This window comes from Gossypium hirsutum, chromosome D10 (assembly GCF_007990345.1).
Source record: "Gossypium hirsutum isolate 1008001.06 chromosome D10, Gossypium_hirsutum_v2.1, whole genome shotgun sequence".
In the NCBI taxonomy this organism is placed as follows: domain Eukaryota; kingdom Viridiplantae; phylum Streptophyta; class Magnoliopsida; order Malvales; family Malvaceae; genus Gossypium; species Gossypium hirsutum.
The window spans coordinates 30635863-30654988 of NC_053446.1; the positions used below are offsets into that span (position 1 = coordinate 30635863).

Consider the following 19126-nt stretch of genomic DNA (forward strand, 5'->3'; position numbering starts at 1 on the left):
ATTGTATGAAGCAACAACATCTAAAATTGTAAAAAAGAAGAAGTTAAACATCCCTAAATATGTGAATTCACACTATTCATTCGATCATTATCATCACATTTGAACTAAACTTTATAATTAACGTTTGATTTTTATTTAAAGGTAAATTCATTAATTCATTTAATGAATGAACCATATAATTCAGAGAAAAAGTAATAAACATTCATCGTTTGATTTTTATTTAAAGGTAAATTCATTAATTCATTTAATGAATGAACCATATAATTCAGAGAAAAAGTAATAAACATTCATCGTAGATGGTGAAGGACAAGTTCCATCAACATAACAAAGGCTAAAGCCTTAGCATCAATAGAATATTATGATACGTTGACAATTGGTTTTTTCACAACTCAAGTACGACATATCTGGAGTGATTGCAGTCACTTAATACGATAAGGAATTTAGCCTTGGATGGTCCAAAGTGGCAAGTAAAAATCGACAAAAGAATCAAGCATTAATCGAACTAGAGAGGACGACAACAAAATCATCTTTAAAATCACTTGTAAAACTAAAATTGCATGCATCAGCAAGACTAAAAAACGTGGTACAAGAGCAGACAAAAACTTCTAAAACTGAAGACTTATTAAACAATAGAAAAAAAAACCATATAAAACCATATAAAACTTAAACAAAACCGGTCTAAACTGACACGTGAAATCATTTATTATTTTGAAATACTCTCAAAATATAAATAGATTAAGAAGTTGACGAAGAGCCACCCACTTTCCAAGAAAAACTACTGGTGGTCGGTGGAATTTTAGCAAACAATAGACACCGTCATCTGTCCATCACATCTTGTGAAGACAACAAAGATACTCATAAAATATATCTACAAATTGAAAAGAGATAAGGCATGTGTAATAAATGAGAAAAAGAAAGAAAGAAAAGGTTGATGGAGAGAAAAAAGACGAACAATAGCCAACTCAGAGGCAACACCGCTGTTGAGCAAAACAAAAGAAGCAAACTACATAGAGAAAAAAAAGGAAAAAGATTTGATTTATTAAGTTGAAGATATCTCTTTTCTATTTTAATTAAACAGAATTTCAATCTTAATTTTTTTGTATTCAATAATATCTTCGCCAATTAAAAGTGAAAAATCTTTGAACTTTAATACCGGTTTTAACAACCTTTCTACTCCAATTATGATTTTATTTGCTATGTTATTAAATAATATTTTTTGGCCAAGCATTAGATTATTTATTAAATAAGTTTTTTTGGTTTTGTTGGCCAAGCATTGCATTGTTTGTTGTATAAACCTTTTTTAATATCTAAATTTAATAAATTATATATAATACATTTATATCTGACAACCAAATTTAACAATGATTTGATGAAATTATTATTGAATTTGAATTTTCATAATTTTGTTAACAAAGTAAAGTTGGTATTAATTGTATGATTTATTAAATAGAATTTTAATAGTTGTAATTTTTTCAAGTACCGCATCAAAAACAAATGTTAAAATATTCTTCTTCTGGCATTAGGTTTACAATTATACATTCCCGTGTTGACTGATATGATAGGGTAAGAGTTAAAAGCCAAAAGGACCTCCATCCCCCTCCCTACTCCAAACACAATACATTCTCTACTTTAGCTCATTCTTTATTCTCTCGGCATCTTCATCATAAATGCCTTGCTTTCTTGGGACCTGCAAATTAACCATGAAAATCATACTCACTTGCAAAAATCAATTCAGTCAATGCCATTATTTTCTCCATTGCAATCCCAAATCATACAGCTTTGCTGCCATCGGTGAACTAATAATGGTGCAAAAGGAGGATCAACAACAGGCACAGCTCTCCATACCAACCAGTGTTCAACTCTTACTCTTATACGCCAGCAGTATCCCACATGCACCACGCTCTTCCGACACTACTTACCTGCCTACAAACTTGTTTCATTATTGTGAACTTCATGCTAAATAGCATCATCTTCTTGCAGAAGTCGCCAAACTAACTCAAACAGGCCAACTAAGGTCCAAATCTTCATATGGTTTTGCTTATTTAGCAGTTACTGCTCCTAGTTCCACTAGGCTACATACATGGCGCCTTGTTACAAAGGCACTCCTGAAGAAAGAAACTGTCTCTAGCACACTCATCAATATACAAACGGTTCTGGCGGAAGCATAAACAATCCATAAAATCAACAGGCTAACTGATCTCTGAACGAAGAGATTTCTTCGAATATAGGAAGCCTCCTTGATCTGTATGAAGTCCATTGGCTCATCAACTGGTCAAGACCTTCTGCTAGGAATGTATCTTCTGCATTCAACCCTATTGCAGTAGAAGCTATTGATATGAGCTGTTCTGACTCCAATTCCTGTAGCAGCTCCTTCACACGGTTTCTTGATTTGGGATCCCCAGATCCTGGAAGTTTACCCTGTATTACTTCCTCAAGAACGGATCGTGCTTCAATGTAACGTGCTTGCTTGATCAGACACTGGCAGAGGTTGCAAGCCTTGTTTGCATCAGGGTCGATTATCTGAGCTTTACGATAAACCACTTCTGCTGCTAAATAGTTCTCTTGCTGCATGTATGCCCAACCCAAGTTTCCCTGCATTACACATTTATCATTTTATTTTATTTTTTGATAATGATGAAGCAGATAAACTGAAGACAATCTTGTAAAGAGTAGAGAATTGCAGAAGAAGATACAAATGGAGAAATAAGTGATGAGAAGAATTTAAGTACCAGTATTCTAGAGGTCTCTTGCTTGACAGTAACTTGGAACTTCTTCCCATGGGACCGTGCTGTCTTAGTAGGCTTTCCATTGAAAGCCTCACCCTGGTAAATCATTCTAACCTTCTGTTTCAATAATTGTATCTGCTCTTCAATTCTTCCACATTTCTGCTTTTGCAGTCAGTATGAGGAATTTATAATAAGTATATATATGAAGACAATGAAAGCAAGGAGATAATCCCTACATCTAAATTTGTTAAGAACAGTTAACTAAAACATTTCTTGATTTCATTATGAGAGAAAGAGAAAGACACAACTAAACCACACAGTTGAACTGGATTTTGCAGTTCACCTTGGCAAACAAACAGTATTAGCAAAATGGTTTCAGGATTTGTTACCTAGTATTAGCTTATTAATTTAGCTCATTAAAATTATTAACTTGAAAACAACCCAAGGTTTACCTAGTTGGTTTGAGTCCCAGTATCCACAATCCATTCTCCTATTTGTTGTATCAAAAAATAAAACTATCACTTTGAGAAGACTCGACATAACTATAGTTTGTTGAACTTTGTTCTTTAGGCCTCACTTCTCATCAAGTTCAGCTTTTTAACTTTATTGATTCTTCAATATGATTTTGGGACTCATTCTGCAAGTATTAAGGGTAAATGCTTAAATGCCCACGAATCATGGAGGAACAAATTAGTCCTTGTTATTAAAATTTTCATCCATTTCTACCATTAAAAACCGATCTTTCTACTTCAACATAAACTACCGTTAGTTAAATAGTTGACAAAAAAAACCGATTTGCTACAGTTGCCTAATGGTACTTTAGCATAAAATATCAAGACATTGTCAAGTAATATACCAGAAATACCTTATACAAGTCAATGAGGACATTGTCAAGTGATTCTTGAGCTTGCTTGGAGCAGCGGTCCCTGAAAGACTTAATGGCTTCAATGGCTTCTTCAGCTCTATCCTGCTGTTTCATAACCACTGCCATGTCCTTCAGTGCGCTGTCCACTCTATCTCCTGCATTTATCGCCTTCCAAAACAATACTATGGCGCCTTCTGGATGCTTATCTACTAACTGCAGTAGATTGGGATTAGAGATGACACCAAATTCATCCAAACAAATCTTTCACTTTCCTTAACATTTATCAGAAATTAAATGCAACATATGCAAATTAGGAAGGACTACTGAATTAGCCAATCTCAATTAAATGGATAAAAACCATTCACCAATAAGCAAGTAATCTATGATAATAATAAAAATCCTTATTTAATCTAATTGGGGTACCCCCTGCATAGTAATTTAGTATTGCACTCAAGGGTTTTTTAGTAATTGCAAAAACGAAAGAGTAACTGAAGAAAGAGGGGCATATACGTATAAATATAGGAAGATACATGTATAATAATACCTGAACATGTTTAGCTCGAACGTAAGGGGAGTCCCCAGGAGGAAGCTTGTGAAGGACATGGTAATGAGATGGATGCAGTTGGGCTTCTATCTGGTTTCCCTCCTTCATTTCTTCTTCTTTGAATTTGAGGAAACAAAAAGAAAGGGAAGATTTTAGAGAAGTTTTCTTCTTTCAATGGCAGAAGAACAGAAGAGGAATGAATGAGATCCTAAATACCTGTTCTGGTGTGGGAAAGATGAGATGAACCTGTACGTATATCCATCCAGGTTCAATCTTATTTGTTTTCGACACTTGGCATTTCCTTTTTTTTTTATTTCTTTTAACTTTTTCTAAACAGGGTTTGCCCTATGCTGTGGGTTTTTTTAAAATATTTTTTAATGTAACAAATAAAATATTATTTCCTATTTTAGGTATATCCAAATATTTTGAGTAAATTATAAAATTAGTCACTCAATTATGCTTTTAGTTCTGTTTTAATCATTTAACTATTAAATTTTTCGGTTTAATCACTCAACTTTTCAAAATCAAATATTTTAATCACTCTCACATTAATTATCACTAGATGAGTGATGGAAAGCTGACATGAGTACTTTTTTTAATTGACCTAATAACAAATTTAACCCTCTAAAGTTTACACATTTTATCAAATTTATCCTAAACCTAAAAATTCAACAAATTTAACCCTCATTGTTTGTAATTTTTTTATTTTATTTCTAATTCTAATTTAAAAATAAATAAATTTAGCCTTCAATACTTACAAAATTTGTCAATTCAGTTCTAATTCTAAAGGTTTAAAAAAGGAAAAATATTTTTTAAAAAATTTATTTTTGGATAAAACTGTAAAAATGATTTAAAATATAAAAAGTATTAATAAATTATAAATCAAAAATCAAAACATATGCATTAAAAATAAAAAAAATACAAAAAAAATATATCAAATAATTCAAAAAGAAATTAACACAATTTAGATTGATGAGTATTAGAAAGTGATGAAGTTGAATATTCCCATGAGATATAGAATCAATAAGGTTATCTCTATTGATTCAGTTCAACTCGTATTTTCAATTTTGGACTAGATTTTTTAAGACTTTAGTCGTTTGACCGACGTACTTAGACTACTCAAGTTTGAAAGTTATTGATAACATGTCCAAGTTGGAAAAAACAAAGAGAAAAAAAAACTTTTCAAGGTTTTTTATTTCTTGAAAGATCTCACATTGTATTGTTTTCTCTACTCAAAGATTAGGTCTCTGTATATTTTAAAAAATAAGAAAAAATTCAAAAAAATTGTTTTGTAATAGTCTAAAAAATTGTTAATTTTTTAGACGTATTTAATTAAATAATATGATATTAATTTAAAATATGACACTTGGTTGGATTTAAGCAAACTTGATTTTTTCCCATATTCATGAAGGTGACATTAGTTTAAAATGAGTAAAATCCAAATGGTGTTAAATATTCTTCTTATCCAGCAGGTTTTGGAGGTACGTTAAGGGATATTGAAAAATAGAATTTTAAATATTTTCCTTTTTTAAAATTTTTAGAACTAGAACTAAATTGAAAATTTTGTAAATGTTTAGAGCGAAATTTATTGAATTTTAGAATTTGAACTAAAATAACAAGTTTTGTAAACATTGAGAGCTAAATTTGTTGGATTTTTTAGGTTTAGGATCAAATTGATAGAATGTCTAAATATTAGAGGGCTAAATTTATTATTAGGCCAATAAAAAAAGCTTATGTCAACTTTTCATCACTCATCTAACGACAACTAACAAGAGAATAACTAAAATATTTAATTTCAAAAAGTTGAGTGACAAAATTTACAAAAATTAATAGTTTAGTGACCAAGATAGAACTAAAGGCACAGTTGGGTGATTATTTTTGTTGTTTACCGACTTGTTTAGGTATGTCCAAAACCTTTGTATTCATGCTTTTGAGTTTTTTTAAAAAAGAGATAAATTTAAAAATCACTCGTGAAGTTTGTTTTGATTTTGTACGATTTTATATGTGAAATTTTAATTTGATTCAATTTTCATAAACAATTAATATCATTATCCACATAAGACCATTTTACATTTATATATTACATACACAAAGAAATATATTTATCTAATATAAAAATAAATTGACGTATTTATATTTATCCAACATTTGAAAGACTACTACACAATATTAGAATGCGTCGACTCAAAGATGTAATGTAATGTTGCCATCAGGGGAGTCTAAAAACAAGTTGTACTCTTTACCTTTAACCAAGGTTTTCTCCTATTGGTTTTCCTGGTAAAAGTTTTTTAATGAGGCAGCTTGTAATAAAAGATTGTGTACTTTTTTTCCTTCATTAGTTATTTTATCCCACAAGCTTTTCCTAATAAGGTTTTAACGAGACACATTATCTACCAATGGACATCCAAGGGGAGTGTTATGAATATCTTATTAAATGGATGTCCATCATGACAAAGATAAAGTTTTGATGTACTTTAAATTCTAGTAGTTATTAGAATTAGACCTCTACTTCTTTTATACTTCTTATGCCTATAAATAGAGACTCTGATGAAGTATTGTAATCATCTCTTTTTATCAATAAAGTATATTCTCTATTGCTTTCATATTTTCTTTGTTCTTTATTCTCTCTATCTCTTTTTATTTTATAACAAGAACAATATTTTTTTACACTTTTTTAAATATTAATATATATAAATGTAACTATTTTTATATTTTATTCCTCATGCATCTATGATAGAAAAATAGTTAGGAAATTTTTTTAAAAATTTTTATTTCTATTTTATAGTGTCAAATAATAATTTTACGTTTTAAAAATTATAAAGCTATGGTACTTTTTTTGTGTCTACAAAATTTAGGTTACATTTCATTTTCATTTCTGTTCTAATAGGAAATGGAAATATTTTTAAAAAAAACATGGTTGGAAATTTTAAAAATAATTTAAAAAAACAAAAAATATATGAAAATTAGAAAATAATGAAAATTAAAAATTTTAACTTAAATTGATTCATCACTTCAAGCCAATATAAATGCAAAAATATTTTGTTATACAATTTTTAAATATTAAATTTGATACCCTACTTAGAATCTAGATAAATGTAAAAAATATTTTATTTATCATGTTTCTATTATGAAAAAAAATAGTTACCAACCATGTTTTCATTATTGAAAACAAAATTTTTTTTCTTGATCAAATGTGTTTCTTAATTCTTTTAAAAAAATAAAAAGTGAAAATTGTTTTCTGAAAAAGGAAAATGAAAAAAAAGAAACATATGCATTTTTATTTTCTTAGAAAATGGAATAAATTAAAGAAAATATATTTAGTTGAAAATTTTAAAAATGATTTTTGCAAAATGAAGATGAAATTATGTGAACAATAGAAAATAATGAAAATTTGTTTTTATTGTTTTCACTAAAACAATGTTTTTTAACTATGAATGAATTGACTCTGGTTTAAACTCATATAAACTATTTTTTTACAGTTTTTTATATATTAAATATGATACCCTTTGCCGATTGATTCTTAGTTCAGTTGGCATCGACATTGTTGCCAGTGTAGGAGGACGTGAGTTTGAGTATGCTGAAGCGCATTATCCTCTTATTTAAGGATTGAAGAGGGGTTATGGGTAGTTCTAACCATTGCATCAAAAAATGAAGATTAAGAATCGAGAGATTACACTCATATGAAAGGAAGTAAATAAAAAAAATTATGATACCCTAGTTCGGATACATATAAATGTAATTTTTTTTATTTTACTCCTCTTATATCTATTATAGAAAAATAGCCAGGAAACATGTTTTTTAATTTTTTTTTCTATTTTGTAGTGTTATATTTTGGAGACAATATTGTTAGTCACGAAGCCAGATCATAAATTGTAAAACGGAAATGGAAAATAAAAATAAAACAATTAGTTTATTTTAGGAAATACTATTTAATGTGCTATTAATGTATGCATTTAATGTATCATTAGTGAATAATAATATAATATTCATCATTAAATAAAATAATAGATTGAGAAAGAATTATAAATAAATACTAATAATTTTATTTAAGTATAATTATACATTAATTTTTTAAAAATATTAGTTAGCTATAATTATTATAAATAAATATCAATGATCTCATATTTAAAATTTAAAATTTTGGGTTTAAGGTTTAGAACATGGAATTTAAGATTCAACTGAGTTGGTTTTCAACTTTCAATCCTTGATTAAAATGTGTTGGGTTATTACTTCCTAATTTGAAATTGGTTGAGTTTTGAAAACACTTCGGTAATTATTTATATGATTAATATTTTAACAATTCAACCTTTATATTTTATGGTGTATTTATGTAGATTATGCATGTCAAATTTGATGTAAATTTAAAACTTCTAACTATTTGTTTTATGTAAAAAAATTTCAACGATTGAATATATTTTAATACATATAGAGAGTATTTTAGATCAATATGATAGAGATAGCGGATTGGTTTAAAAATTTACATCCATGACAAATACAATTATATTGATAAATTCGACGATTGGATTGTTAAATTATTAATCATATAAATAGTTATAGAAGTATATGAAACTACTTTAGTTTTTACACTGTGTAAGTGGATCTCTCTCCATACATCAAAACTAAGGGTGATATTGGTTTAGGGGCATTTTACCAAAAAAGCCCTTTTTTTAAAAAAATTATCGAAATGGGCCCATTATTTAATTATTTATCGGAATGGTCTATTTTTCGGAAAATCGCGTTCATGTCAGCGCGATGTCAGGGGACACGCTAGAAAATTGCATCCACGTCAGCGCGAGTTGCTGACATGGCAACAAATCGCGCCCTCTAGGACGCGATTTGCTACCACGTCAACAACTCGCTCTGACGTGGACGCGATTTCTTAAGCCACGTAGCACGCTTCGGGGGACGCGATTTTTCTGTTTTTCCTACGTTAGGGTTTTTCGGCTTTTAGGGCTTAAGGCTTTTTAGGTCTTGGAAGAAATAATTTCGAGTTGACGCTTCTGATCAAATAGTATAAAATCGCTTCTAGCTGGATGCTATTTGAGAAGAATTTGTGAAATCGCGCCCTCGTGGACGCGCTTTTGCTACAGTAGGTCATGGAATAAATATATTTTTTTTGACGTTTCTGAGCAAATAGTATAAAATCGCTTCTAGTAGGATGCTATTTGAGAAAAAAATTGTAAAATCGCGCCCTCATAGACGCGCTTTTGCTACAGTAACATGTTTGGGCTGAGGTTATAAATTAGGTAGAAAATGTTCTCAGAATGCATAAGTCACAGCAGAAACAATTTAGAGAGGCTAAGAAGGTTAGAGTTTCAAATATGAGTGAACGTATTAGTGATGTTATTTACTACGATGGTGAGGTTTGCCACACCGAGAATGATTTTATTTTTTTGTTGGAGAATACGGTGTGATTGGTTTTTAACCAGAACATAGATTTGACAGAACTTCGTAAAAGAATTAGGCGTAAACTTTTCGGAACGACGCCAATGAAAATTCTGTCTATCATGTATCGATTTTGTTCTTCTGTTGATCCGGTGACATATGACTCGTTCGACATAAAAGGTGCTCGTAGATTGGAGGCAATGGTGCAAACTCATCTTACTAGTGGAGCACCTTATATTGAGTTATATGTACAATTTACATCACCAACTGATGTACTTGTGACCGGTGTTCGAGATGTATACACGACCCCTGGCCGACACTCAGTTAGCGAATTACAAAATACGGAACAGCCCATATTCGGTAGCGGTGTCGAATGCACATCCCCCGCAAGACACTCTGTCGGTGGATGGGACATGTACGTTGGTGGCTCGACGTTTGACGCTGGAAATACGTACCGGAGAATGGCATCAAGTTCTAGTGGGTGGCAATCTACATCCAATTGGGGACATTATCAAATGCCCAGAATAAGGGATGACGTACTCCCTACGACGTCAACCGGTGAGGGGACCTCATACGCTGCAGATGATTGTGGGTTAGAAGATGACTCCGATGTGGATCCACCTCGAGAGCCCGGGCCGGATGGTGCAGAAGTTGGCTTATTTTCTGAACCGGAGCCTATTCCAACAAAACCTGAAGATGCTGAAAGGAGTTCAGATGAAGAAGAAAATCCACGATTCAGAGCATACTCACCTCCAGCCCACATGCATAATGTCGATCTGTCCGCAGATGATGCGTTAGAGTTTCCAGATCTACCACACCGGTTGCATGATCGTACAAGTTCGGGGGTAGATTCCGGTGAATTTGAAGTTGGTAATCAATTTACCAACAAGGATAGTTTTATTGATGCTTTGAAACAACATAGCATCAAAAACGGCGTTAACTACTACGTCGTTAAATCCAAATCTGATAAGTTTGAGGCGAAGTGTGCGGTCCAAGACGACACATGTTCATAGAAAATCTACGCCTCATTTTGGAAAAGGACAGGGTTGTGGGAGATTAAAAAGTACAAAGGTTCACATACATGTGCTGCAGGTATATTATTGACGATTTCTGAATAATACTTTTATTATGCAATGTTGCATTATTTAATGTACTCGGTTTATAGGTGTTTCACAAGATCATCCCAAGATGGATTCAGCTATGTTAGCTAGCTTGATACTGCCCATGGTAAAAGCAGATCCCAAGACTTCAGTGCCGGTTGTAGAGCCTAAATTTTTCTTGGGGCCCAATAGAACCCAAAACAAACCAAATTAATAAAACAGTCACAGTCCATTTTACAAAAAATAAACCCAAAATTAACAGCCCATTACTAAACCAGCCCAAATAAAATACCCTAGGCCCAAATCAACCGCAGCCCACAACAAAAATATTCAGCAGCAGCAAACCCTAGCCCCCAAGCCTCCAAGCGCTACATGCTGCCAGGCTCCCTCATGCACGCCTCTGACTAGCCGCCACTCGCATGCCCACTGGCACCACTGTTCGCCTATCACTGACCTCTGACACCTGCGAAATAAGCCTCACACAACAGAGGAGTACAAAGAAGTAAAGAGCAAAAGAACAAAAAAAGAGAGGACAAACGATTGTAATATGGCTATAAATGCCAAAGTATTCTCGTTGTACTCTTTTTTTTTACGAACGCTCATCTGAAAAATCAGAAATAGAATAAAGATTTTTTTAAAGGTTGAATCTAATTATTTTCGTTTCGTTTTTCTGTTCTCCTTTTGTTTTTTATTTATTCATTTCTTTTACAAGTTAGTTTTAACAAATAATTAATAATAAAAAGAAAAGGAAGTACCTGGAACTGCCGCGTGGCTCCGTCGATGGAGGTCCATCCGTCGTTATCGGGGTCGGGCTAAAAGGAGTGGTTAGATTTCTCCTCTTTCTCTCTTGGCTTCTCATTATTGGTGTCATCCATCAGATTTAAAAAGGGGCTGAAGGCCCCATCTTTTGCCACCACCCGTCGTCCATGGCGGCGGCGCGATCAGAGAAGTAGGAAAGGGGGTCGGCGGCGGGGTTCCAAGGCTAAACCTGGAACCCTAGCAGAGAAAAGGGAATTTCCCTTTTATTTCTCCTTGTGTTTCTCTGCAGAAAATGTAACAGAAAAAAAACAAAGTGTTTTAGCTTTTATGGCAAATTTAAAACGGCGTCGTTGGAAGGGAGGAGGCTTGCGCATTCTTGTCCTAATGGGTAATTTGCGCCTTTGGCCCCTCCAGTTCTGCGGCTCATTCAATGCAGCATTTTATTTCACTTAATTTTGGCAGCATAATTTGGCGCTTGTTCCAATCTGGTCCTGCGCAAAACGGTGGGCACGAAAATGGGAATAATTCCTTCTTCAGCCCCCACGCCTTTGCGCGTATGTTATTTTAGTCCCTCAATCGATTCCTTTTTGTTCTCTTTAAAAATCTGCCCTAAAATGTTACGCGGATCACGATTTGATCCCAAGCAGTTTTATTTATGATTCTGTTTTTTTATTTATTTTTATTTTTATTTACGTCACCTATTTGTTGTCAGTTTATTATTATTTCTTCAACATTTTATAATGAAAATCACTTTTAAAATAGATTAGTCACTGTCTATTATTCTTTTACTATTGTGCTTGTTTCTTGTACATTTTGTTCATTTTGTCATTTCTTTTAATAATTAGATTCTTCATATTATTTTATTCTTTCTAATTTTTATGTGCTGCATTTTTATGTTACTTCATTTATTCTAGTTGCAATTTAACTACCATGTCACACCATCATCATTATATTCCATTATTTACGTTTAAATATTTCATTCATAAAGTATTTTACATCATTGCATTAGTGTTGTATTACACAATATGTCTAAGAAGGAAATATTTGTTCTGTTCCATGCGATACCTACATTCTATCAAGTATCATGTTAGTTCGTATTAGAATTCAAAAAGAAAGTTTTAAACAAGGCAATGTTTTGCGTTTTGGGAATTCGAGAAATTGTACCCTAACTTACTGGGTCTCAATTTTCTCGTTAAACCCAAATAGCAAAATATCCTTTTAAATTTTCAAACACATAAAATTTTGAAAATAAAGGAAATATTCCGTATTTAGAAAATTCGAGAAATCGTGCCCTAACTTACTAGGCTTCGATTTTTCTCGCGTTGATTCTAAGTAACTGAATATCCTTTTAAAATTAAAATAAATGAGGTTTAAATAAAAAGAGAAATGCAAACTTACTCTAAAAATATGAGATGTCGGGTCCTAACTTACTGGGTGTGACATCTTGTTACTTCGAGATAAGAAGACATTTCCCATTTTTGATTAAATTAAAGCATTTTAAAATCAACATTATAAAGAGGGATCATATTTTTAAATTCTTTTCGAGTTTTTAATTTTCGACACTAAGACATTAAGTAATCAACTAGGTACCAATTTTGGGCGCTACGAGGGTGCTCATCCTTCCTCGTACGTAATCGACTCCCGAACCTATTTCTTTGATTTTCACAGACCGAATGCATTGTTTTAATAAATCTAAATAGTTTATTAAAAACAACCGTTTTACGAGGTGACCCGATCACACCTTATCAAAAAAGGATTGGTGGCGACTAATATTTTTGTTTTTATTTTCAAAATCCAAATCGACCCCTTTTTTTCAAAAAAATGGTGTCAACAGCTTGGCGACTCCACTGGGGGTAAACACGAGAGTTGATTGCTTTTTGTATTTTTGTTGAAAATTGAAGATTTGATTTAAATTTACGATCCTTTCATCGCATTTCATTTGTCTTTATTTCGGTTTTTTTTCATTGTGATTTAATTGCTGTGGTAGTTTAAGCTTGGTATATTGCTGCATTGCATTGCATGACCTTGGGTCGCACCTTTTAAGTGGGAGTGAGAAACTAGTCCTTCGTGAGGTTTTCACCTCCGTGCAGGATAGTGGATCGCTTTTGGGATACATCCGTACCTATGTCTTCGTGAGATTTTCATCTCCGTGCAGTCATAGGGAAATGTATTCCCCTGAACTGAACTCGGTCCGTATGAGCCTATAATGGGTGAGGATCGAGGAATCTGCTGGTTCGGGTACCTCGACTTTAGAACCAAACCACATATAATGAGCCCTAGGAGCCTACCCTAAGTAGAACCACCTCGAACCTTGGTAGTTTCTTGAATAGTAGCTTTAATTATTATCTCTTGTATACTTTGAATTTTAGTTTATTGTTATACTGACTTGCTTTGCTTTTACCTTGATTGTGATTGCATGGCATTCTCATCATAAAAGAGGTGTTGATTCGCGTTCAGTATTTAAATATAGAGCTCAACATGGAAAGGGAGTTTCTTGGTAAAGTGGAAGATAATGCGGCCGTCCGAGTTTGGTCTGAAAAAGTTAAGCAAGAAAAGGGTGATAACTTCATGGAAGGATACGTGTCAGAGTTATAGGACTTCACTCGAATCAGCGTAACTCAAAACAATCTACAAGAATTGCAGGAGATTTGGGATTAGTGGGGTGATGAGATCATACAACTCTTCTACAGTAACTATGGTGATTTGCCTTATCTACTCGACGTAAAGGTAGACAAACACTTGTTCCGAGCCCTCGTGCAGTATTGGAATCCCGCCTACAGTTGTTTTACGTTTGGGGAAGTAGATCTGGTACCTACGATAGAAGAATATACGACCTTGCTTCGATGTCCGAGGATCTAAGTCGATAGGGCCTATTCGAGAGTAGCATATGTCCCGACATTCTTGAAGAAATTAATAAGTATTACAGGGATAAGCGAGCAATGGGTTGCAGCTCGGATTAAGCAAAAGAGACAACAAGTGCATTCCTTGGAAAAATCTGCGAGATCTAATCTTGGCACATCCGGATGTGAGAAAAAAGGTTGATATTTTCTCTTTGAGCATTTACGGTTTGGTCATTTTCCCCAAGGCGTTAGGGCATGTGGACGAAGCAGTTTCAGATTTATTTGACAGGTTTGACAAGAGGGTCACACCGGTCCCAACAATTTTGGCTGAAACCTTCAGATCTCTAAATGCGTGTCGAAGAGCGGGCGAAGGAAGGTTCATCGGATGCGCGCAACTATTATTAGTATGGTTCCATAGTCATTTTTGGAAAGTAGAAAAGGTCTCCTATCGGGTATTCTCAGAAAACTACTCCCTATTAAAGGAACTAGTGGTTATACCAAGACGAGATGATATCACGAAAGAGAAATGGATCATGATTCTTCAAAATCTTCAAGAGGAGGATGTCGAGTGGAGGGCCCCATGGATGATCCCTAATGAGATTTTTTATCGATGTGCAGAGTTCGATTGGGTTCCTTTGCTCGGAATTTGGGGAGCTGTTGGATACGCCCCTTTGCTAGTCTTAAGGCAGTATAGATCTAGACAGTTCATACCGGCGACACAAGGGTTGGCTCAGTGTGAATTTTCATTCAAAGAAGATAATTACAAGAAGAAGGTTCGTGAAATATTAAATGCTTGGAACCAAATCCACAGAATGAAGATATTTGCTGTAAACCCGATGAGAACTCCCGAGTATAATTTGTGGTGGGGAAGAAGAATCAATGATAACATCCCCGCATCAAGCCAAGAGGATGTTCGATCGATAGAAGAGCATCTACAAGTGGTTCCGTCAGAACTAGAGATTATTAAACAAGACTTTGAAAGGAGAAGTTCGGAGCTGGGAAAGAAAATTGAGCAACTAGAAGAGGAAAAGATGCGTTTGGGATTAGACGTCGATATCCACAAGTTGGAAGCCAAAAAGTTAAGGAAAGGGAAGAACAAGGCTGAAGAAGATTTAGATAGCCTAAAAACGGATTATAAGAAGTTACGTTTGTCAATGAGAACTGTGGGTCTGGGAAAAACATCGGAGCAATGGCGACAGGAGATCAAAGAAGAAAGGACCAAGGCTGATCAGTGGGAGAAGAAATTTCAAGATGCCCGAGCTCGAGAGAACACTTTGGAAAGAAGTTTGTTAGAGTGCCAGAATGAAGAAGCAAGGTTAAAAGCCCGGGTAGCAGAGTTGGAAAAGTCGCTTCACCTGCACCGTGGTCGCAACTCTCTGGTTGAGTTGAGAGCAAGTTTAAGTAATATTGAAGAACTAAAAGGAAGGATAGGAGAGCTCGAAGACGCATTACGAAATTCTGAGCTGCGAGCGGAGCTTCTGGAAAGGAGTAATGAGCAGTGGCAAAAGCAATTCCATCATTCTCAAAGTCAGATTAGAGATAGAGATTACATTATGGGTGAAGCTGTGACTCAAGTACGAGAGGTAGCCAATCATCTGCAAACCTTAGCAGTTCAGGCTGATGTATTGAGTTTAAACTATGAATCAGAGTCAAGCCGAGGTCGAGAGTTAGCTCGGCTCCTGAGGAGTGTTAAGGCATTGAGTATAAAGGCGAAGCCGTATATGTAGTCCATTTTATGTAAAGAAATTTGTTTTCTAAATCGAGTTCTTCTAATGAAATTGAATTAGAATCAATGCCTCCCTTTGCATTCATACATTTACATTACATTTCATTACATGCATTAATTTTCATTAAAAAGGCCCTGATTAATCAAAATTGTCACAGTTACCCTGGAAACCAACAAAAATCCACAAATCAAATATCACTACGGTACTCGACGTCAAACAAAAGCAATAGACCAGAGGTTAGAAAGGCTGGAACAAATGTAAAAAGAAATGCAAGATAAGATGCAAGAACAATTGGATAAAATCCAGCAAGACGCGCTGGAATCCCAAAGAATTATGAGCCAACTGGCACAATTATTGACTGATAAAGGAAAGAGCCCTGTAATTAATTCGGGAGTTGATTAGGAGGATCCTGTTTATCCTCCAGGTTTTACCCCGACAAGCACCCAGGCACAACTAGACATGTGCCCACAAGGAGCACCTGGACCTCAATATCGGGCTGGCACCTCGGTACCAATGCATTTTCAAGTAGGCTCAGATTCTAACCCCGAGGACAACCCTACCAACCCTGTGGTCCCTGATCTTGATGACATAGCAGAGATGGAGAAAGCGAAAATGGACCTGCCAAAACAACTAGAAGAACGGTGTAAATGGCTAGAGGAAAAATTTAGAGCCATGGAGAACACCAACTACCAATGTGGAGTCGACGCCAAAGATTTGAGTTTGGTTCCTGATTTAGTGCTCTCGCCTAAGTTCAAGAAGCCAGAGTTCGAAAGGTACAACGGGACTAGTTGTCCTGAAGCTCATATAACTATGTTCTGTCGAAGAATGATAGGATATGTCAACAATGATCAACTGTTAATCTACTACTTTCAGAACAGTTTGATCGGGTCTGCAGCTAAATGGTACAACCAGCTAAGTCGTATTAAAGTTAGTTCATGGAGAGACTTGGCGCAAGCTTTCATGAGGCAATACAGTCATGTGACGGACATAACACCCGATCGAATTACATTACAGAATATGGAGAAAAAGCTTAGTGAGAGCTTCAGACAATACGCCCAACGATGGAGGGAGGTGGCAACACAAGTCCAACCACCCCTTTTGGAAAAAGAGGTCACCATGCTTTTTATTAATACCTTAAAAGCCCCATTCATCAACTACTTGTTGGGGAGTGCTACTAAGAGCTTTTCGGATATGGTAATATTCGGTGAAATGATCGAAAATGCAACAAGAAAAGGCAAAATAAACGCGGGGGAAAGCTTCAAAAGACTAGCCCTGAGAAAAAAAGAAAGCGAGGTAAACAACGTAAGCGCATATAGCAGGAGTTATTCAAAACTGATTACTGTTGGCCCTCCAAGAACGGCATCCACTAGTCACCAGGGCCCCTCAAGGCAAGAGCCTAACACAAGGCCCAACACAAAGAGACTTCAATTCACGCCCATTCCAATAACATACAAGGAACTGTATCAGAAGCTATTTGATGTACACATAATGTCCCCACATTATCTAGAGCCCATGCAACCTCCATACCCTAAATTGTATGACATGAATGCCCAATATGAATACCATGCTGGGATACCAGGGCACTCGCTTGAGAACTGCATTGCGTTTAAGAAGGCGGTGGAAAGATTCATTAAGATGGGGATCGTAAAGTTTGACAACCCATCAGGACCAAACGTGGCAGGGAATCCGTTACCCAATCTTTCTGATAAAGGGGTAAATGCAATAATTGAGAATGGGGGAAGGAGAATCAAGGATGACATTGCGGAGGTAAATACCCCACTGAAATGGGTTTGGGGACAAATGATAAATGGAGGTCTAATCAAGCAAGAATCAAAGGAAAGGCCCGAAGGAATAAAGAAATATTGTGAGTTCCATGCCAAAGAGGACCATGACATTCAAAACTGCACTGAATTCAGGGCCATGGTACAAAATCTGATGAACAACAAAGAGCTAGAATTTTATGAAGAGATCAAAGGACTAAAAGAAGGAGAAGTTTATGCCTCGGAGGAAGGACCTACGGGAAAAGCCCAAAATCATCTGGTGGTGATTATTTCAAGGCCAGGAAACGCAGGATCTGGAATACAACTGGCACCAAGAGTCATAATCCAAAAACCTGTAGCCTTTCCTTACAAGGATGACAAAAAGGTTCCTTGGAATTATGACTTATGTGACGATCCCGGGAGAGGAGAACCCAATAAATGCTTCAGAGGAGGGTAATGGTGTAGGTTTCTATACACACAGCGGAAAACGCTACGACCCGGCAAATACAAAAGGGGAGCCTATAAAAGGAAAAGCCTTGGCGGTTGAACATGATAAAACAAAGACGGCCAGAATTGAATCGCATGTTAACAAATCGATGACTGAAAATGAGGCTAGAGAATTCTTAAAATTCTTGAAGCATAGTAAGTACAACGTGGTGGAACAACTGCATAAGCAACTGGCTCGCATCTCAGTGCTCGAGCTACTTCTAAGTTTAGAGACACATCGTAATACGTTGATAAAAGTGTTAAATGAAACTTATGTTGCTAACGATATCTCAGTGAACAAGTTGGATCGCCTGGTTAACAATATAAATGCCGACAACTTCATCTTCTTTAACGATGATGAGATCTTGCCAGGTGGTATGGGATCTACCAAGGCCCTGCACATCACTACCCGTTGCAAGGGGCACATACTACTGGGGGTACTCATTGATAATGGATCAACACTGAATGTTTTGCCCCTGTCCACATTAAACAGGCTACCTGTGGACAGTTCTCACATGAAATCATGCCAAAATATAGTGAGAGCATTTGATGGAACTGAGAGGAAAGTGATGGGAAGAATCGAGATAACTCTCTCGATTGGTCCAAATACATACGAGGTGGATTTTTTGGTAATGGATATCAAACCATGTTACAATTGCCTACTGGGGAGGCCATGGATCCATTCTGCAGGGGCTGTACTGTCGACACTTCACCAAAAGTTGAAATTGGTAATAGAAGGCCGATTAGTAACTATAGGTGCAGAAGAAGACATCATTGCATCAGTTACCAATGACACGCCATATATAGAGGCCGATAGTGAAATGATAGAATGTTCATTCTGATCATTGGAATTCATAAACGCAACATTTGTCATCGAGGGGAGCAAAATTCCAACGCCTAAAATATCCAAAGCTACGACAATGAGTTTACAGCT

General features: G+C 35.1%; 1 protein-coding gene across 2 annotated transcripts; it reads right to left on the reverse strand.

Annotated features, from left to right (window-relative positions):
• Positions 1–1495: 1495 nt before the first annotated feature.
• On the reverse strand, positions 1496–4457 carry LOC107914848 (protein SULFUR DEFICIENCY-INDUCED 2). Of its 2 annotated transcripts, none has more exons than XM_016843899.2 (4): positions 4136–4457; positions 3592–3804; positions 2730–2885; positions 1496–2592 (listed from the first exon to the last, which is right to left on the reverse strand). In XM_016843899.2, the coding sequence occupies exons 1-4, from the start codon at positions 4241–4243 to the stop codon at positions 2182–2184; spliced, it is 888 nt and encodes a 295-aa protein (XP_016699388.1). In that variant the 5' UTR covers positions 4244–4457; the 3' UTR covers positions 1496–2181. The 2 variants fall into 2 exon arrangements, with proteins under 2 accessions (XP_016699388.1, XP_016699387.1); XM_016843898.2 differs by having other exon boundaries at positions 3583–3804; positions 4136–4361.
• Positions 4458–19126: the final 14669 nt, after the last annotated feature.